At 57.3% G+C, this 14697-nt stretch overlaps 4 protein-coding genes across 4 annotated transcripts; 2 read left to right on the forward strand and 2 right to left on the reverse strand.

Annotated features, from left to right (window-relative positions):
* Positions 1-45: 45 nt before the first annotated feature.
* On the reverse strand, positions 46-3076 carry FIG4 (uncharacterized protein; the record flags this gene model as incomplete). The annotated part of the gene is made up of 17 exons (XM_060599619.1): positions 46-556; positions 597-850; positions 886-917; positions 955-990; positions 1028-1126; positions 1159-1180; positions 1217-1412; positions 1448-1546; positions 1582-1813; positions 1849-2006; positions 2042-2213; positions 2248-2429; positions 2466-2516; positions 2548-2594; positions 2636-2658; positions 2692-2969; positions 3003-3076. The coding sequence occupies 17 exons, from the start codon at positions 3074-3076 to the stop codon at positions 46-48; spliced, it is 2466 nt and encodes an 821-aa protein (XP_060456295.1).
* Positions 3077-3682: 606 nt separating this feature from the next.
* CcaverHIS019_0311010 (uncharacterized protein) lies at positions 3683-6762 on the forward strand (the record flags this gene model as incomplete). The annotated part of the gene is made up of 2 exons (XM_060599620.1): positions 3683-3908; positions 3944-6762. The coding sequence occupies 2 exons, from the start codon at positions 3683-3685 to the stop codon at positions 6760-6762; spliced, it is 3045 nt and encodes a 1014-aa protein (XP_060456296.1).
* Positions 6763-6888: 126 nt separating this feature from the next.
* Positions 6889-8826, reverse strand: CcaverHIS019_0311020 (uncharacterized protein; the record flags this gene model as incomplete). Its single annotated transcript, XM_060599621.1, has 4 exons — positions 6889-7674; positions 7704-8271; positions 8302-8394; positions 8474-8826. 4 exons carry the CDS (start codon positions 8824-8826, stop codon positions 6889-6891), a joined length of 1800 nt encoding a protein of 599 aa, XP_060456297.1.
* Positions 8827-11914: 3088 nt separating this feature from the next.
* On the forward strand, positions 11915-14537 carry PHM7 (uncharacterized protein; the record flags this gene model as incomplete). Its single annotated transcript, XM_060599623.1, has 3 exons — positions 11915-12273; positions 12327-12436; positions 12475-14537. The coding sequence occupies 3 exons, from the start codon at positions 11915-11917 to the stop codon at positions 14535-14537; spliced, it is 2532 nt and encodes an 843-aa protein (XP_060456298.1).
* Between the last annotated feature and the right edge of the window lie 160 nt (positions 14538-14697).

Genomic DNA, 14697 nt, shown 5'->3' on the forward strand with positions numbered 1-14697 from the left:
ATAGGATTTGTTGATAGAATTACATCGATGCAGGAGATACAATAATTATTCTGTTGATGCCGATCCCTGCAGCCAGGTGTCGTAGAACTGGAGAGTCTGCTTGGACGGCTCGTACAGTTCCTCGGCTGTGCCGTCCGTCGCAGCAGCAATCACGCTCATTGTTGGTGGTGTGTCGGGCGTCGGCTCGTCGATCTCCATCCCCGACGTAAGCTGCGCAGCGCGCACATACCGCTGCAGGTCCTGCGGTTCGGCAGTCGACGCTGCCGACAGTAGGTCGTCCGTGTGATAGTGCATGTACCAGTCGTACTCACGCACGCGCTGGTCCATGTCTGGTGGGTCGAGTAGGGACGCAACTAACGTCTCGAGGGCGTGGGGTGGGAGAAGACTTTCCGTCGACTGCTGCTCGCCGTCGTGGTCCTCGTCTCTCTGTGGCGATTTGGCAGTGGCCCAGCGGCGGGCTGTGCGACGTGGTTGCGGTGTTCTGGAGGTTGGAGAGGACGAGTCAACTCCGCCGATCGTCTCGAAAGGGCTCTGCATGCCGTTCTTGTTGCGATGGCTAATGTTAGTTCGAACAGCCATTGGCGAGCTCCACCAACCTTGTGAACTTTAACGTCGAGGTCATTTCACTGAGGGTTAGCACTGTCGGCGTGGAGGGGTACAATGCGTAAATCTTGTCCAGTTGCGTGAGGACGGACGGCTTGTAGTACTCTTTGAACATGGATCGAGGGACCGCCAACTCGTCTCCAAGTGAGCCCAGACTCGGGGGCTCGAGGTGCTTCTCAGTATACCAGTGGCGATAGTTTGGTCGGGGAGTGCGTGCTTTGCTGGCCGCTGCAGATTCGACACCAAGCTGGAGGTCAGCTGTCACACGTTGGGGGAGCTTACGAAGAGGTTCATTGCGGCTTGCTTGTCGGCGTCTGAGGTGAGCTTGTGGCTGATCGTAGTCGAGCTTACCAAGGATGGAGTTGTTGAAATATCGCTTGATGTTCTCTGTATGTCAGCTAACCACATCTGCCAACCAGCTCACGAGCAAGATCTCGCGAGTGGCTTGTCCATTGGGTTGTCTTTGTTGGGCGGTAGGTGTCGCGGTTCACCACTGCACTTCCTGTATATTGGTAAGCAAGGACTGGAGTCAGCGGTTCTCGGGACAGGGCGCACAATCTCCGTGATCGTGGTACATCTGCCTGTCAGCGGCACACGAAGCTTGTCAACTCACCTCTGTCAACACCTCCACGGCATCGCAGGCGAAGGGAAGGTTGGGGCTACTCAGGAGGCCCAGCGCGTAGAGCTGATGGCCCAGCGCGCGTTTCGCGATAGCGAACTGGGCGGCGTTGGTGCGGTCGAGGCAGTCAACGCAGTTCACGCGGAGCACACCACACTGGAGTAGCGGCATCTCACGATGTTCGTCGTTTCTGCAATTAGGTAAACAACTGCCTCCTTCACTTACGTGACCTCGTGCCTTGCCGCACCTCCGTGGAAGAAGTGGGTGAGCTGGATGCTCTCCTCACATACGTCTTCCAAAATCCCCATCACGTCTTGGTGTCGGCTGGCGTGAGCGACGCCATGAAATGACCAACAAACCTTTTCGCAGCCATAGCCATATCCCAGGCGATGTAACGTATTTTCTTGCCTTCGGGCAGGAACTGGTTGAGGTACTCGACACACTCGCCATACTCGACGAGGAGCTTGGACTCGCGCGGGACCGTCTCCTTGCTCTTGACGAGGTTCAGGATGAAGATTGGCGCGCCGTAACGCCCGAGAAGGTTGTCAAAGTGCCGCGCCGCGGGCGAGTAGTATGGGTCCTTGATGGTAACTGCTGTCAGATGATCTCTCCACGTGGCCACCTACTCTCGATGGGCGGCTTTGGGACCATTTTCTCAGACACCTGGTGCCACATGACCGGGATACTGCCGCGCAGCTGGACGAAGCTGGTGTACCCGCCGTAGTCGGGTCCGTCTTCGCAGTTGACTGGGTAACCAAATGGCGTGGCGAGAGGTTCGGACACGCTGCTGTCAGCTATCATTCAATTCCTTAAGCTCACATCTGCTCCGTCTCCACTTCATTTGCTACGTCGCCCTGGTTGTCAGCTAGCTTTACGATCCTGCAACTTGCATTCTCGTCCGCGCCACGAGTCAAGAAACGGACACCGGCGTGGAACCGTGACCTTCGTGCGATGAGTGTGAGATAGACGGTACGTGAGAAGACGTTGATTTCTGATGTCAGCTACAGGGTCTTAACACAGCTCACTCGTCTGGTCGAACGAGCCATGGATGAGAGGCAGGACCCATGGGCTGCGATTCTCGGGGTCCTCGAGGTCGAACACGGGCTTGAGCAGGTGGTGATTCCACATGAAGCGGGTGTTGAGGCGGCGCTTTCCGTCTGGTACGGTGAGGTTGAGTTGCAGCACATTCGTGATGTCGTAGGAATAGCTGCAATGAGCTTGTGACGCAAGCCGCTTAGCTCACGAAAAGTAGAAGTTCTTGGACAGGTCGACCTGGTCAAACGTGCTGATGTACCTGGAGTTAGGCCGGCTTTTGGTATCCTCACCTCGAGTCGTATGAGAGGGCAGAAGCCTTGGGTGAGATTGGGATGAGCTGAGGTCAGCACCCAGGAGGGGGAAGGTTGCAAGTTGTACCTTGGTTTTGTCGCAGTGATAAACTGGTGTAAGCTATGCCAGAGGATCTAGCTCACTGTAATGTCCCCCCAGCAGGCCAACGACGCTCCGCTGAGTCACAATACACAGGTACCAAGCCGTGGTGAATTGGACAAAGCCCACGATACCGAAGAAGTCGTGGCCCTTGGTCAACCCGCCTTGGCTCTTGTTCCCTTCGTCAACCATGCGGAGGAGCAAGTCGAGCTGCTGGGTATCGTACTCGGTCGCGTCCTCGACTACGTTAAGGTCGGCGTCGGCGCGGTCGATCTTGAGCACGCGGTGCGTGCTCCCAGCACTCGCGGTGATGTAGTATCGCCTAGAATCAGCAAAGAAAATATAAGGAACGTACGACTTGGTCTCCCAGATGGCGTACTGGGACAGACCCGAGGGGTCGTCCGTGTCGTCCATCGGGCGGCGCGGCATTGTTGAGGGTGGGGTTTGTTGTGATTACTGAGGAGTTGTGAAGAGTGCGGGGAAGGGAAGATGATGAAGCGGGGGTGGCAGGTTCGCTTACCTCGGTTAATGATAAGACGAGTGAATTGTGAGGATTAGGTTTTTGTTTCAAAAGGATTATTCTAATCGGCAAGGATGTTCACGTGATTGAGCTAGCCGCTGGGTGGCAAAGAGTAGTGCATAGAACCAAGGCACCTTTGGCTCCCTTGGCTCACCTTCCCTCTGATGACCAGGCCCAGAGCCTGACAAAAGTCTAGAAACATGCTCTCTGACATTTTCTGACACGACTCATACTCAACTTTGCATACCAACCCCCCACCCCCCGCCCAACCCCCCACTCTACAGTCGCGTCGCGTCCTGTCAATCAGCGACTACGCCACGACGTTCACCCCGGTTACTCGGACGACGGATTCCTACCTGTACTGTTCAGATCTTGATGGCGTAGGCTGGCCAATCCCCATCTCACGACCGCGCCATCACGTGGTCCATTCTCGGCCAGGGTGCGCGACGCCATCTTGCGTCTAGCCATCGCACCATCACACTTCTAGTAGTAACAGCTCGCTCAGTCACTCGACAATGGTCAAGAGCACGGCGCCGCTCCAGATCAGGCTCACCGAGCCGGTCATCTACCTGCGCGGCACGTCGACTGGAGCAGACTTCCGAGGCCGGCCTCAGCATGCACGTGACGACGGGCCATCGGCAGTTGTGCGTGGCCTCCTAACACTTCGGCTTCATAAGACGACGCGCATCCGCAACATCAACATCTCACTTGAGGGCATCGCGCGCACGGAATGGCCAGAGGGTGAGTTATTCCTGAACCTAGGGCGCTGATCTCAGGTATCGGATCGCGCCGCACGGACACATATGAGGAGCACGAGCTGATCAACGAGACGACGACGTTCTTCAACGGCGCAGAAGAGGCCAAAGCACAAACGGCACGGAGGAGCGCGTCGGTCGGACCTGGCGTGCTGGCGCAGCACGACCTCGATTCGGACGACGAGGACGGGTTCGCTCAGCGCGAGGAGGACGAATGGGAGACCCGTGGCAGGCCCCTACCGCGCTCGTTAAGTGTACTCCCATCAGCTCCGTCGGACTGGCAGGAATGGTACCGCGACGGTATCTCGCGCGCCGGAAGCCCTGTCAACAGCGCAGCCCCGAGCCGCGTCCCCAGCGCTACGGACCTTGCGGGGCTAATCAACGCGACCCGCAACCAGTCCGTCGATGAACGTGGTCCAACCCCCGCATACTCCGCGGCGGCCACGCCCCCGTCCATGACCACGCCGCCAATCTCGAGCCACCCGTCCTCAATCCTTCTTCCGGGCGGGAGCCGCGGGCGCTCGCCCATGCCGGACAGCGCCATCTCACGCCGAGAGAGTGAGCAGGACGATCCCAACTGGGACACAACGCCGTTCGGGGAATCACCAGAGGGCCTGCTCCCCCCCGGATCGCCAGCGCCAAACGTTAGATTTAACGAAGGCGCCGCTGATAGGGCGCTGGCTGCGGCTGCCGCGGGTAGGCCGCAGGAGGACGATAACCGGCTGCGTCGCGTGGCTTCGGGCCGCTCCGAAGGCGAAGAAGAAGACGAGTATCACCCTGTGCGCGATGCGACTTTCGCTATCCCGACTGCACACAACACGCCGCATCAATCGCCCTCGCTTGTCGCATTCAATGCGTCATCTGCGTCCCGACCGCCGTCTCTACAGCTCGACCGGACTGTGTCGAACCATGTGCCTGATTTCACGCTGCCTCCTCCACAGCGTCAACAGAGCTCTCTGCGGACGGTGCTCGACGGCGATCCGAGCGAGCTCAGCCGGCGCACCTCACGGCGGCAGAGGCCGTCGTCGGTTGCGATTGACGACGCGAGCAGCTCCCTCACGAGCCCTTCCCTTCCTGAGGAGCGCGAGCGGCCCCACCACCACCACCACCGCTTCAGTTTAGCTGCGGCCTTACGCGGACTGAGTGGCAGGAGCAGGTCGCGCACCCAGGCAAGCAGTCGGCCCGGTTCTCGAGCGAGCAGCCGCACGCGTGGAGTCGAGACACCACGGACGCCGTACTTTGAAGATTCGATGTCGCGGAACGCAGGCCAGTCGAACCTCGCCACGATGCGGCACGGAGCGCGAAGCCGTGGGCCCAGCCCTTCAGGCAAGGGCGACGGGTCTGAAAGCCGAGGACGGACAAGACACAGGTTCTTTGGCAAGGAGGAGCCTGAGGACGAGGGTTCGATCCGCAACTGGAAAGAGTTCCGGAAGGGCGTGTACAACTACCCGATCTCGTTCACGATCCCTCCCGACGCACCGCCAACCCTGCACGCCGAGTTTGGGAGTGTCAAGTACCGCCTCAAGGCGACGGTAGTTAGAGTGGGCGCGCTCACATCGAATTTGGTCGAGGACCTCGAAGTGACGATGATCGCGGGGCCGCAGGAGGACGACATGGAGGAGACGGAGAACGTGATTGTCGAGAGACAGTGGGAGGACCAGATGCGCTACCAGATCGCGTTAAGTGGCAAGGCTTTCCCGATTGGCAGCACGATCCCTATCAGTATCCGGCTGATGCCGCTGGCCAAGTGTAAGATCTACCGGATCACGATTGCACTCGAGGAGAAGACGGACTACTTTGCGGCTAACAAGAAGGTTGCGCGACACGAGACGCCGCGGCGGTTCATCCTCTTCGCAGCCCGAAGCCCAAAGGACAAGACGGACCCTCTGCTTCCCATCCTCTCCGAGTCGACTTCAGCGGTAAAGGACAGCTCTCTCGCTCCATTGGCGCGACAGGCAGCATTGAACAATCCGCGAGAGTTTAGCGAACTCATGCACCCCGAAGACGACGTGTACGCTTCTCTGCTAGATCCAATGGGGCCGTGGCATCTAGAAAAGGACTTGGCGGTGCCCGACTGCTCGACGCGTATCAAGTTTACAACCAAGCACGAGAGCACGATGATGAGCGTCCAGCACTGGCTCAAGGTTACGATCCGCGTCGAACGTGGTGACGACAACGCGGTTGATTCCAAGGGCCGCAGAAAGCAGTTTGACATTATCATCGAGACGCCCATAAAGATGCTCGAGTGCCGCGTGAACACGCAGTACAACTCTCTGCCATCTTACGACCGGGTTGACATTGATCCGTCTCCATTGGGTAAGGGATGCTCGATTCACGGACGCGCGGCCGAGCACCACAGGAACCCCGGAAGCGCGTTGATCGGCGTCGGGACGAGTGTGCTCAACTCGCTCACCCACCCGTCGCAGCTGTACAACCACGACCGCGACCGCGGTTCGCAGCCTGGCACACCCGGTACGCCGGGCAACCTCACACCGCACCCGTATACCGCTCCTCACTCTGGCACCCATACCCCCATCTTGGCTGGCGCAATTACCCCCCCGCAACCGCCGCATGGATCACACGCGCCAGGACAAGCAGAACACGACGATACATTGCTCGAGCGGAATATCGTTTACGATCGCCTGATCAGCGGACAGGAAGCCGAGACTGGCGAGCAACCCCCAACGTACAAGGAGGCTGTTGCGAATGCTATCCGCTCGGCCCGCTCGGCCAGCCGCGTTGGTAGTAGGGCACCGAGCCTGTCGCGCGTGGGGAGCCGGACGGCAAGTCAGGCCATTAGCCGCCGCTCGAGCCCGACGCCCATGTACATCGAGGAATAGGACAGTTAGAGTCTAGATGCAAATATTGTACTTGGTTAAGAGAGAGCTTGGTCAAGTCACTGTGTACACAGTATACATGCTTACATCAACACCATACAATGCAGTGCCCAAGAGTACTGTCGCACGCTACAGCTTCTTCCACGCGGTGACGATCCACAGCGTCCACACGCAGCCAATGAACCCCAGGCCTGCGATGAAGAAGCCACGCCCGCGCTTCCGCTCCTTGTCGTTGCGCGCAAGTCCGCTCTGCGGCCCGTTCTCCTCGATCTTGGCAGCGATACGAGCACGCGCGTCCGCGTGCTCCTCGTCCTCGTCCGACACTGGGTCCTCGTCCTCGTCCATCGGCAGCTGCTCGTACTCGGTATACTCCTCCCACGCGGCGTGTTTCGCCGCGAGTCGTCTCTTTCGCTCAAAGCGCCACAAAACAACAGAAGAAATGAGCTGCACGACATTGATGGCAGCGTAGATGAGGAGGAGACCTTCAGCCGCGCCACTCTCCCCCCGTCGTTCCTTTGCAAAGTCGAGCCACAAACCAGCCAAGGTCTGGGACGCGCTCGACGCCGCCGTCTCCAGTGACTTGTGGAGGCCCAACCCCAACGGAACGAGAGTGACGGGCATCATGCGCGGAATCATGACAACCAGGAGGAGGGTGGATGCGCCGTGGCCCAGAGCCCAGGAGATGAGGCCTGGCCATGGGGTGTGCGTGATGGCGGGTGGGAGGGCAAGGTAGACGTAGCAGAAGAGGGTTAGGATGGAGGTTGCGAAGAAGAGGAGATACGTCGTGCGTGGCGAACCCTGGTCACGGTCTGTTATCCACCCGATGAAGGGGTAGAGGACGATCGCGCCGGCCATGAGGACAGACGCGTTCATGCTCGCCTGCGATTCGGACAGGCCGAAGCGGACCTGAACGATCTATATCAGCTTTGTTAAGGAGAGCTCACATTTGCACTGAGATGCAGGAACGGTTGCCATATCGCGCCGCAGAAGAGGTTGACGAGGATGTAGAGCCAGAAGACGTCGCCGAGACGCGAGACACCGTCGAAGCGCACGATGCGTTTCGGGCTCACCTCGGCTGCGTCGCGTGTCTGAGCCGCCCCACAGCCTAAGCCTAAGCGGAGAATGTTGGCTGAAAATGACAGGATGCACAGTGCAAGACCGACTGCGAAGGGGGCCGTGTCACCGCCCGCCTCGGCCAAGGGAAGGGAGGTGAAGGAGGCGACGAAGGACGCGGTTTTACCGCTCACCAAGCCGAGGGCGAGGGAGAGGCCGAGGTGCCCGCCGGGTGAGAGGCGGGCTAGGAGGGTTTCTTGTACGACCATGAGTGGGGTGCTTCCCAACCCGAAAAGGAAGTATCCGAGGGCCATGATGGCGATCGCGCCAGAATATACGCCCACGTAGAGAATCACCGCGCCGAGGAGGATGAATCCGGTCGTGACGAGAGAGGACGCGGCTGTGCCGTACCGCGCGACGAGAATGCCTGCAACGAGGGGTGTCCATGTCGAGTTTAGGCTAGGTTAGCTTGGCTGGGGGAAGGCTTACTTGAGCGCCGAGATCATGAGTGAGAATTGGCTATTCGTGGATCCAAGCTCGCGGTGGAGCTTGCTCTTGATGGGGCCCGAGACGTACATCAGGCTGGCATCAGTGTCAAGTCGGGGTTCGGTGATCGGCGCGATGTTTGTGATTCAGATTCGGGGGAACCTGGGGAACGTACAAATGGCTTCCGATGCTGAGGGTACACACGGCGATGAGAGCGAGTGCGCGTGAACGGTCTATCGCCCCACTACCCTCTGAGAGGTCCACGACCGAGCGGGAGCGGATGAGACTCGCATTGCTCAGGCGCCGCTGAATCGCTGCGGGGGTGAGGGTGCGGGCGTCCATTCCGTTGCGCGGGGAGTGGGGTGAGGCCGTGCGAACGGTTCCAGGTGTCCGCTCGGGAGCGGACGTTATCAGTCGAGACGGCGTGGCTGGCCGCGAGAGGATGGGTGAGCACTCGTTCGAGAGGAGTGAAGAAGTCTCGGAGATGCCTGTGCGCTGGGCAAGGAAGTCGCGGATGGGCGAGGGCATGGTGAAGAAGTGGAGGTAGGGTCGAGAGGAAAGGGAGAAGAGAATGGGATGGGGCGCCACCGAGGTGGAGGAAGATATTATGCGCGCCTTTGTGCGCACCAAGTAGCGTTGGAGTATTGAATGATAGAGTCTAGATCAAGACGAGTGAGACGATGGGAGAAGCCGAATGGAGATGAAAGATCGGATGGGAAGGGGTCGACGTCTCCTGCCATCCTCGCATCCTTGGTCATGTGTGCTGGGGTGTCTCGAATCAGATACCGCTCCTGCCATCCTCTACGCATGGACGCCGCCTACATGCATACACGCGTTCTGAAAACGCGAGATGGCAGTCACACCGGTATACCAGTGCACCAGTCCACCATGTATGATGCACTAGCAGTTCCTAGGCGCGCTCGTCTTCAATGTCCGACGCGTCGTTGACGGTAAGGCGAAAGACGCCACTTGATGCCGGCCTCTGCCGAGCTGGCAGAGGCAAATCGGCATATCTGATAAAGCCGTTTGGGGGTTGGTTCAGACATCGACTGGGTAAACTACCATGAATACCACGTGTACCACGTGTACCACGTGTACCACGTGTACCATGTGGGAAAGAAAGGCATTTGGCCCATGGCACAAAGGTCGGAATCTACATAACATGTTGTGTACATTCGTATCGGCTCAAATCGCGTCGCGTCTCTTCCTAGACCACGGGACGCGCGAGGAATCAACATATCCCGATCTACAGTAGTCTTGCCTTGCTCGCCTTGTACGGTTAACACTGCGCCCAACGCGTCGTTCGCCATGTCGTGTCCGGTTGTGTCATGTCACACTATAGTAACACATTATCTTGTTATTCCTACAAGATGTCATTTTTATATAGGAAAATACTGATGCTGAAACGACTACGAACTGGCGGCCTAGTGGTAATCGGATCTCCGTATCGCAGAACGCCGTGGCGTCATGAGCTGAGCTTAGACACCACCTTCCCTCTCTCACCTGTCATCTGTCATCTGTCAAGCTGCCCAGCTGCCAAGCTGCCAAGCTGGCGAACTCGAGATTGTCAGCCTTGTTAGAAGTCCTCTACTTCCAACCCGACTCCTTCCCCTCCTCCACCCACTTCCTCCTCCCCTCCACCTGTAAACCCACAAACCCCATTACGCCACCAAAGCGTGCTCCACATGCCGCGCGCCACTCGCCACCGACATTACTCACGCACGCGACGGGTAACCGGGCAAAAGGGCTAGGACAAGTGGGTGTCATGAACTAATTATGTATTAATACTCCCTTTCAACCTTGTATAATCTGTGGATCTGTGGCCTGTGGAGCTGTGGAGTAGCTTCAGTTGATCAGTGGACGTCGTACTATAAAAGTATACTGTATGCCCTGCAGCCTGCAGGTGATGGCCGCGCTAATTTGACAATCGTACTTGACATTGTCACGTTGACACCCTTATATAATTCAAAGGCAATGAGGTGTTTTGTTCCAACGAGCATTTGTTTTGCCTTGTCCCTCGGTTTCTCACTCGCACCTGTCATGGCCAGATCCACACAGGCCGTAGAGGCGCAGGAAAGGGAAGTGCGAGATCAGATCGGCGGGCTTGGGCCATCCACAATTGTACAACAAACACACGGGCCACATGGCCACCCACCCGGCAATCCGACTATTCGCACTGACACAATACAGGGAAATCGTTTGATCGAGGTCTGTGCCCAACTATTCGGTTCATGATTCTGATTAGCGCAGGGCATAGGATGACAGGTCAATTAACTCAAGAACCTAACACCTACCTATTATAGTATGAATAACACACTTCACTTACCAAAATGGAAGCCACGTGTTGGATCCAGTTATGGCGTGGGTTGGGAGGTGTTTGGCCCTGTCCACACACATCCACACTCATCCAAGGCATGTGGGCTGGGTGAAAAGAGTGATTCGACGTCATTGCGTTGGCAAGGTGTGGATGTAATCGGAAAGAGGCACGGCTGCGATGTGATCGTAACCTATCTATTTCTTCAAAGAGGCCTGGGGGCCCAAGGATTTTTGGAGCCAGGGAACTCGACAGAGCGGATGCCAAGTTAGGTTGTAATGGGGGCGGATGATTAAATTACCTCCTAGTTCCCTGAATAGATCTTGTCCATTGAACGACGTCAGATCCCCTTCGCCTCTTCAGCGTTTTGCAGGTCCTTTGCTTGGTTCCTACCCTGAAACGTGTACCTTGCTGCGTACCTACTTAAAACGTCATTCCAACTAGAGTTGTTCCCTGAGTTTGGAGACTAGGATTAGGTCCAAAGGCTATTTTCAGGGTCAAGGTAGACAAGCTGGCACGCGTGACGACATTAACATGTCCCCTATCCCCTACCGCCGCCTTGAGAGATTGCCCTTGAGAACAAGAATGGTAGAATGCTAAGACTAGGCAAGCCAAGCAAGCCATGCAAGCCATGCAAGCCATGCCAGCCATGCCAGGCAAAGGAGAATCAAACGTCAGGTACAACCCAACTTTCTACTACTACCAACGGCCAAAAGACCAAGGACAAATGGCGTTACACCCAACCCACCTCTTGAAATCCAGACATCCAGAGGGTTATCGCCCTCGCCCATCGCCCATCGCCAACGCCGCCACCTTCCCCTCTAGACTGCTTATACCAAACTACTTATTGCCCAGCTACCTACCATCCATTAAGTCATCGGGCTATCAGGTGCTATTCTGTCCGCAGCCCCGCAGCTTCTCTTTACAGCACCTAATCTGACTGTCATCTTCCCATCGCATCTTGTCTCCTCATCATCACTCGACCAGACCACATTATCCACTTTCTACTTTGAAAGAGTAACATTCCATATCAAAGTAAGTCCCTCTCTCTCTCGGGGTCAATCACAGATGCCGTCAACTCTTCTTTGTCGCGTCCCTTTAGCCTTAAGGATTGACCTTGACCTTGGCCTTGGCCTTGGCCTCGTTTCCCTCGACCGTGACATATCAATATACCAACAAACGCGTCCTTATCCTGTATAAAGCACTGACACTCCGCAGTTTTCTTGATCGACCTTCCCTCCGTGCTCCTCCATTCCTTCAACTTGCCGGTAGGCCTTCCCCCCCTTCGGCATCCACGACAACATGTCAACCGACGCTGCTGCGGCCAAGTCGGCGACGACCGCGCAGTTTACTTCCGGTCTCGTCATTGGTGCCATCACCATTGGAGTCTGCTTCGTCTTCTGGGGCGTCTTGCATGCTCGCAAGAGCCTCATCCGCGTCTTCCAGCCGCGTATCGAGCTCGGCGCTCCCGACAAGCGCCCAGAAAAGCTCCCCGACAATCCACTAGGCTGGTGGAAAACAATTTTCCAAGTTAGAGACGAGCACATTATTACCGTCAATGGCCCGGACGCCTACTTTGCCGTGCGCTACCTCAAGATCTTTGGCGTCTGTCTCCTCGCTTTCTGCTCGTTCCTTTCTCTCGGTGGCCTCGTCGCGCCTGCGTAAGTCGATTCGTCACATTCCAACCACCTGGTCCTTCCAGGCTGACATTCAGTGTTGTCAAGCCCAACAATGGCCTCACTGGCGTCAACATGCTCACCTTTGGCAACGTCAAGGAGCCGCTGCGCCGCATCCCTCACATCATTGTGTCGGCTGCCTTTATCCGTGAGTCGCATCGTGACCTTTGCCATGTCTGACAGCAGTCGTGACCAACTACCTTCTCTGGCGTGAGTTCCGCCACTTTGTCGACATCCGCACCCGGTGGCTAAAATCGGACTCGGCGAGCCGCAAGTCGCGCACCGTCATGATCACCAATGTTCCTAAGGACGTGTTCTCAGAGGCTGGCATTAAGGAGCTCGCAGCTTTGGTTGCCGCTCAGACGTCGTCCGGCGTTCCTCGTCCCAGTGGCATCTCCGCCAACACTCATCGCGCCCCTGGCGGTGTCACCGATGTTTGGCTAGCCCGCAAGGTCAAGGCCGTTGAGACTGTCTGGCAGGACCGTGACAAGGAGTGTAACCGCCTCGAGGGTGGCGTCGGCAAGCTCCTCAAGCTCGCCCAGAAGAATCAGCGCAAGGGCAAGACCCCCGAGGCCAAGGGTACCTGGAACCAGGAGAGCGCCAACCCGGCCGACCAATACGTTCTTCCCAAGAAGCAGCCCAAGTGGAAGCAGGGTTTCCTTGGTCTCTTTGGCAAGAAGATGGATCTCGAGACCTCGCCCCTTTACATCCGGGAGAAGAACGACGAACTCGTCAAGCTCCGCGCCAATGAGGACGACTACGAGCTTGGCAACGTCGCATTTGTCCGCTTTGCCACCCAGGACGAGGCCCTCAACTTCGCCCGCCTCGTCAAGAAGTCCGACCGCAAGCGCTTCCTGATGATCAAGACCAGCTTTGAGGTTGTGCCCGACGACGTGATTTGGTCCAACCTTAGTATCAACCCTTACCAGCGCAAGGCTCGCACCTTCGTGTCGTGGGGCCTCACTATCACGCTCATCATCTTCTGGACCATTCCTATGGCCTTCGTCGGTTTCGTGTCGAACATCGACACCCTCAGCAACTGGACGGTCAACGGCACGAAGCCGTTCAGCTGGATTCTCAAGATTCCCGCAGTCCCGCTCGGTATCATCAAGGCGGTTCTTCCTTCGGCGGCGCTCGCGATCCTCTTCATGCTTCTGCCCATCGTTCTCCGCGCTTGGATCAAGCTTCAGGGCGAAACTCGCAAGTCCGAAGTCGAGTTCAAGCTCTTCACCCGCTACTGGCTCTTCTGGATTATCCACGGTTTCCTCATTGTCACCCTCTCCTCGGGTATCCTGCCGGCTCTCTCCAACATCAGCGGTACTCTCAACTCGATCCCGACCCTCCTTGCGGACCAGCTACCCGGCGCCAACATCTTCTTCCTGGTCTTCATCCTCACCGCGACTTGGTCTGCGGCTGCCAAAACCCTAGCACGTATTGTGCCTTGGGTTATGTGGCAGCTGCGCGGCATCCTTGCCGGCGGAACTCCCCGCAAGGCGTTTGCGCAGAAGTACAAAATGGACTCGTTCCTCTGGTCGACTACCATGCCCAATATTTGTCTCATTGTCGCTGTCGCCATCATCTACTCCGCCATTCAGCCCCTCATCACGGTCATTGGCCTCATCGGCATGGTGCTCTTCTACTCGGCCTACAAGTACCAGCTTCTCTGGACCTCTGACCAGCCGGAGGAGATGGAGACTGGTGGCCTCTACTACCGCAAGATGCTCCGAACCGTCTTCGTGGCCTTGTACTTCCAGATCGTCTGCCTGGGTGCCCTCTTCTTCCTCATGAACAACACGGTCGGCTACGTTGGCGGTGCAGTCATCATTGCCTGCGGTGTGATTACCGCGATCCACCAAGCGTACCTCGACCACGTTGCCTTCAAGAAGGACGTTGTCATGTACGGCTGGACCCACCTCTACTCATCGAGCGAGACGCACCTCAACCCGGCCGAGAACGTTGTCAACGAGAACATTCCAGGCGAGAAGACGCCTCCCATCATGGACGACGCTGCCGGCCTCACTGGACAAGACCGCATCGACGTGCGTCACGAGTTTGACAACCCAGCCATGTACAAGGCGCAGCCTGTCATCTGGATTGCCAACGACCCGCTCGGCCTCGGTAATTATGAGGCCAACCGGATCAACGCTGATGGCGTCGACGCGTCGACCGAGTTCGCGCACATGGATGCCAAGGGCAAGCTCGACGTCGACCGCTCGCCTCCCGACGAGGATTGGGACGGCGGCGTGTAGTGCCTTGCCCACCTGCTCTCCGTTTCAACACATTATTTTAATACACGACCATATAGATATATTACGACCGACTAGCAGTCACACACGTAGTTGATAATGCCGACTGCAGCTGCGGCGGAGTAACGAGAGATGCAGCCTACTGTAGTCCATCTACTATGTG

The sequence above is a fragment of the Cutaneotrichosporon cavernicola genome (assembly GCF_030864355.1).
Source record: "Cutaneotrichosporon cavernicola HIS019 DNA, chromosome: 3".
In the NCBI taxonomy this organism is placed as follows: domain Eukaryota; kingdom Fungi; phylum Basidiomycota; class Tremellomycetes; order Trichosporonales; family Trichosporonaceae; genus Cutaneotrichosporon; species Cutaneotrichosporon cavernicola.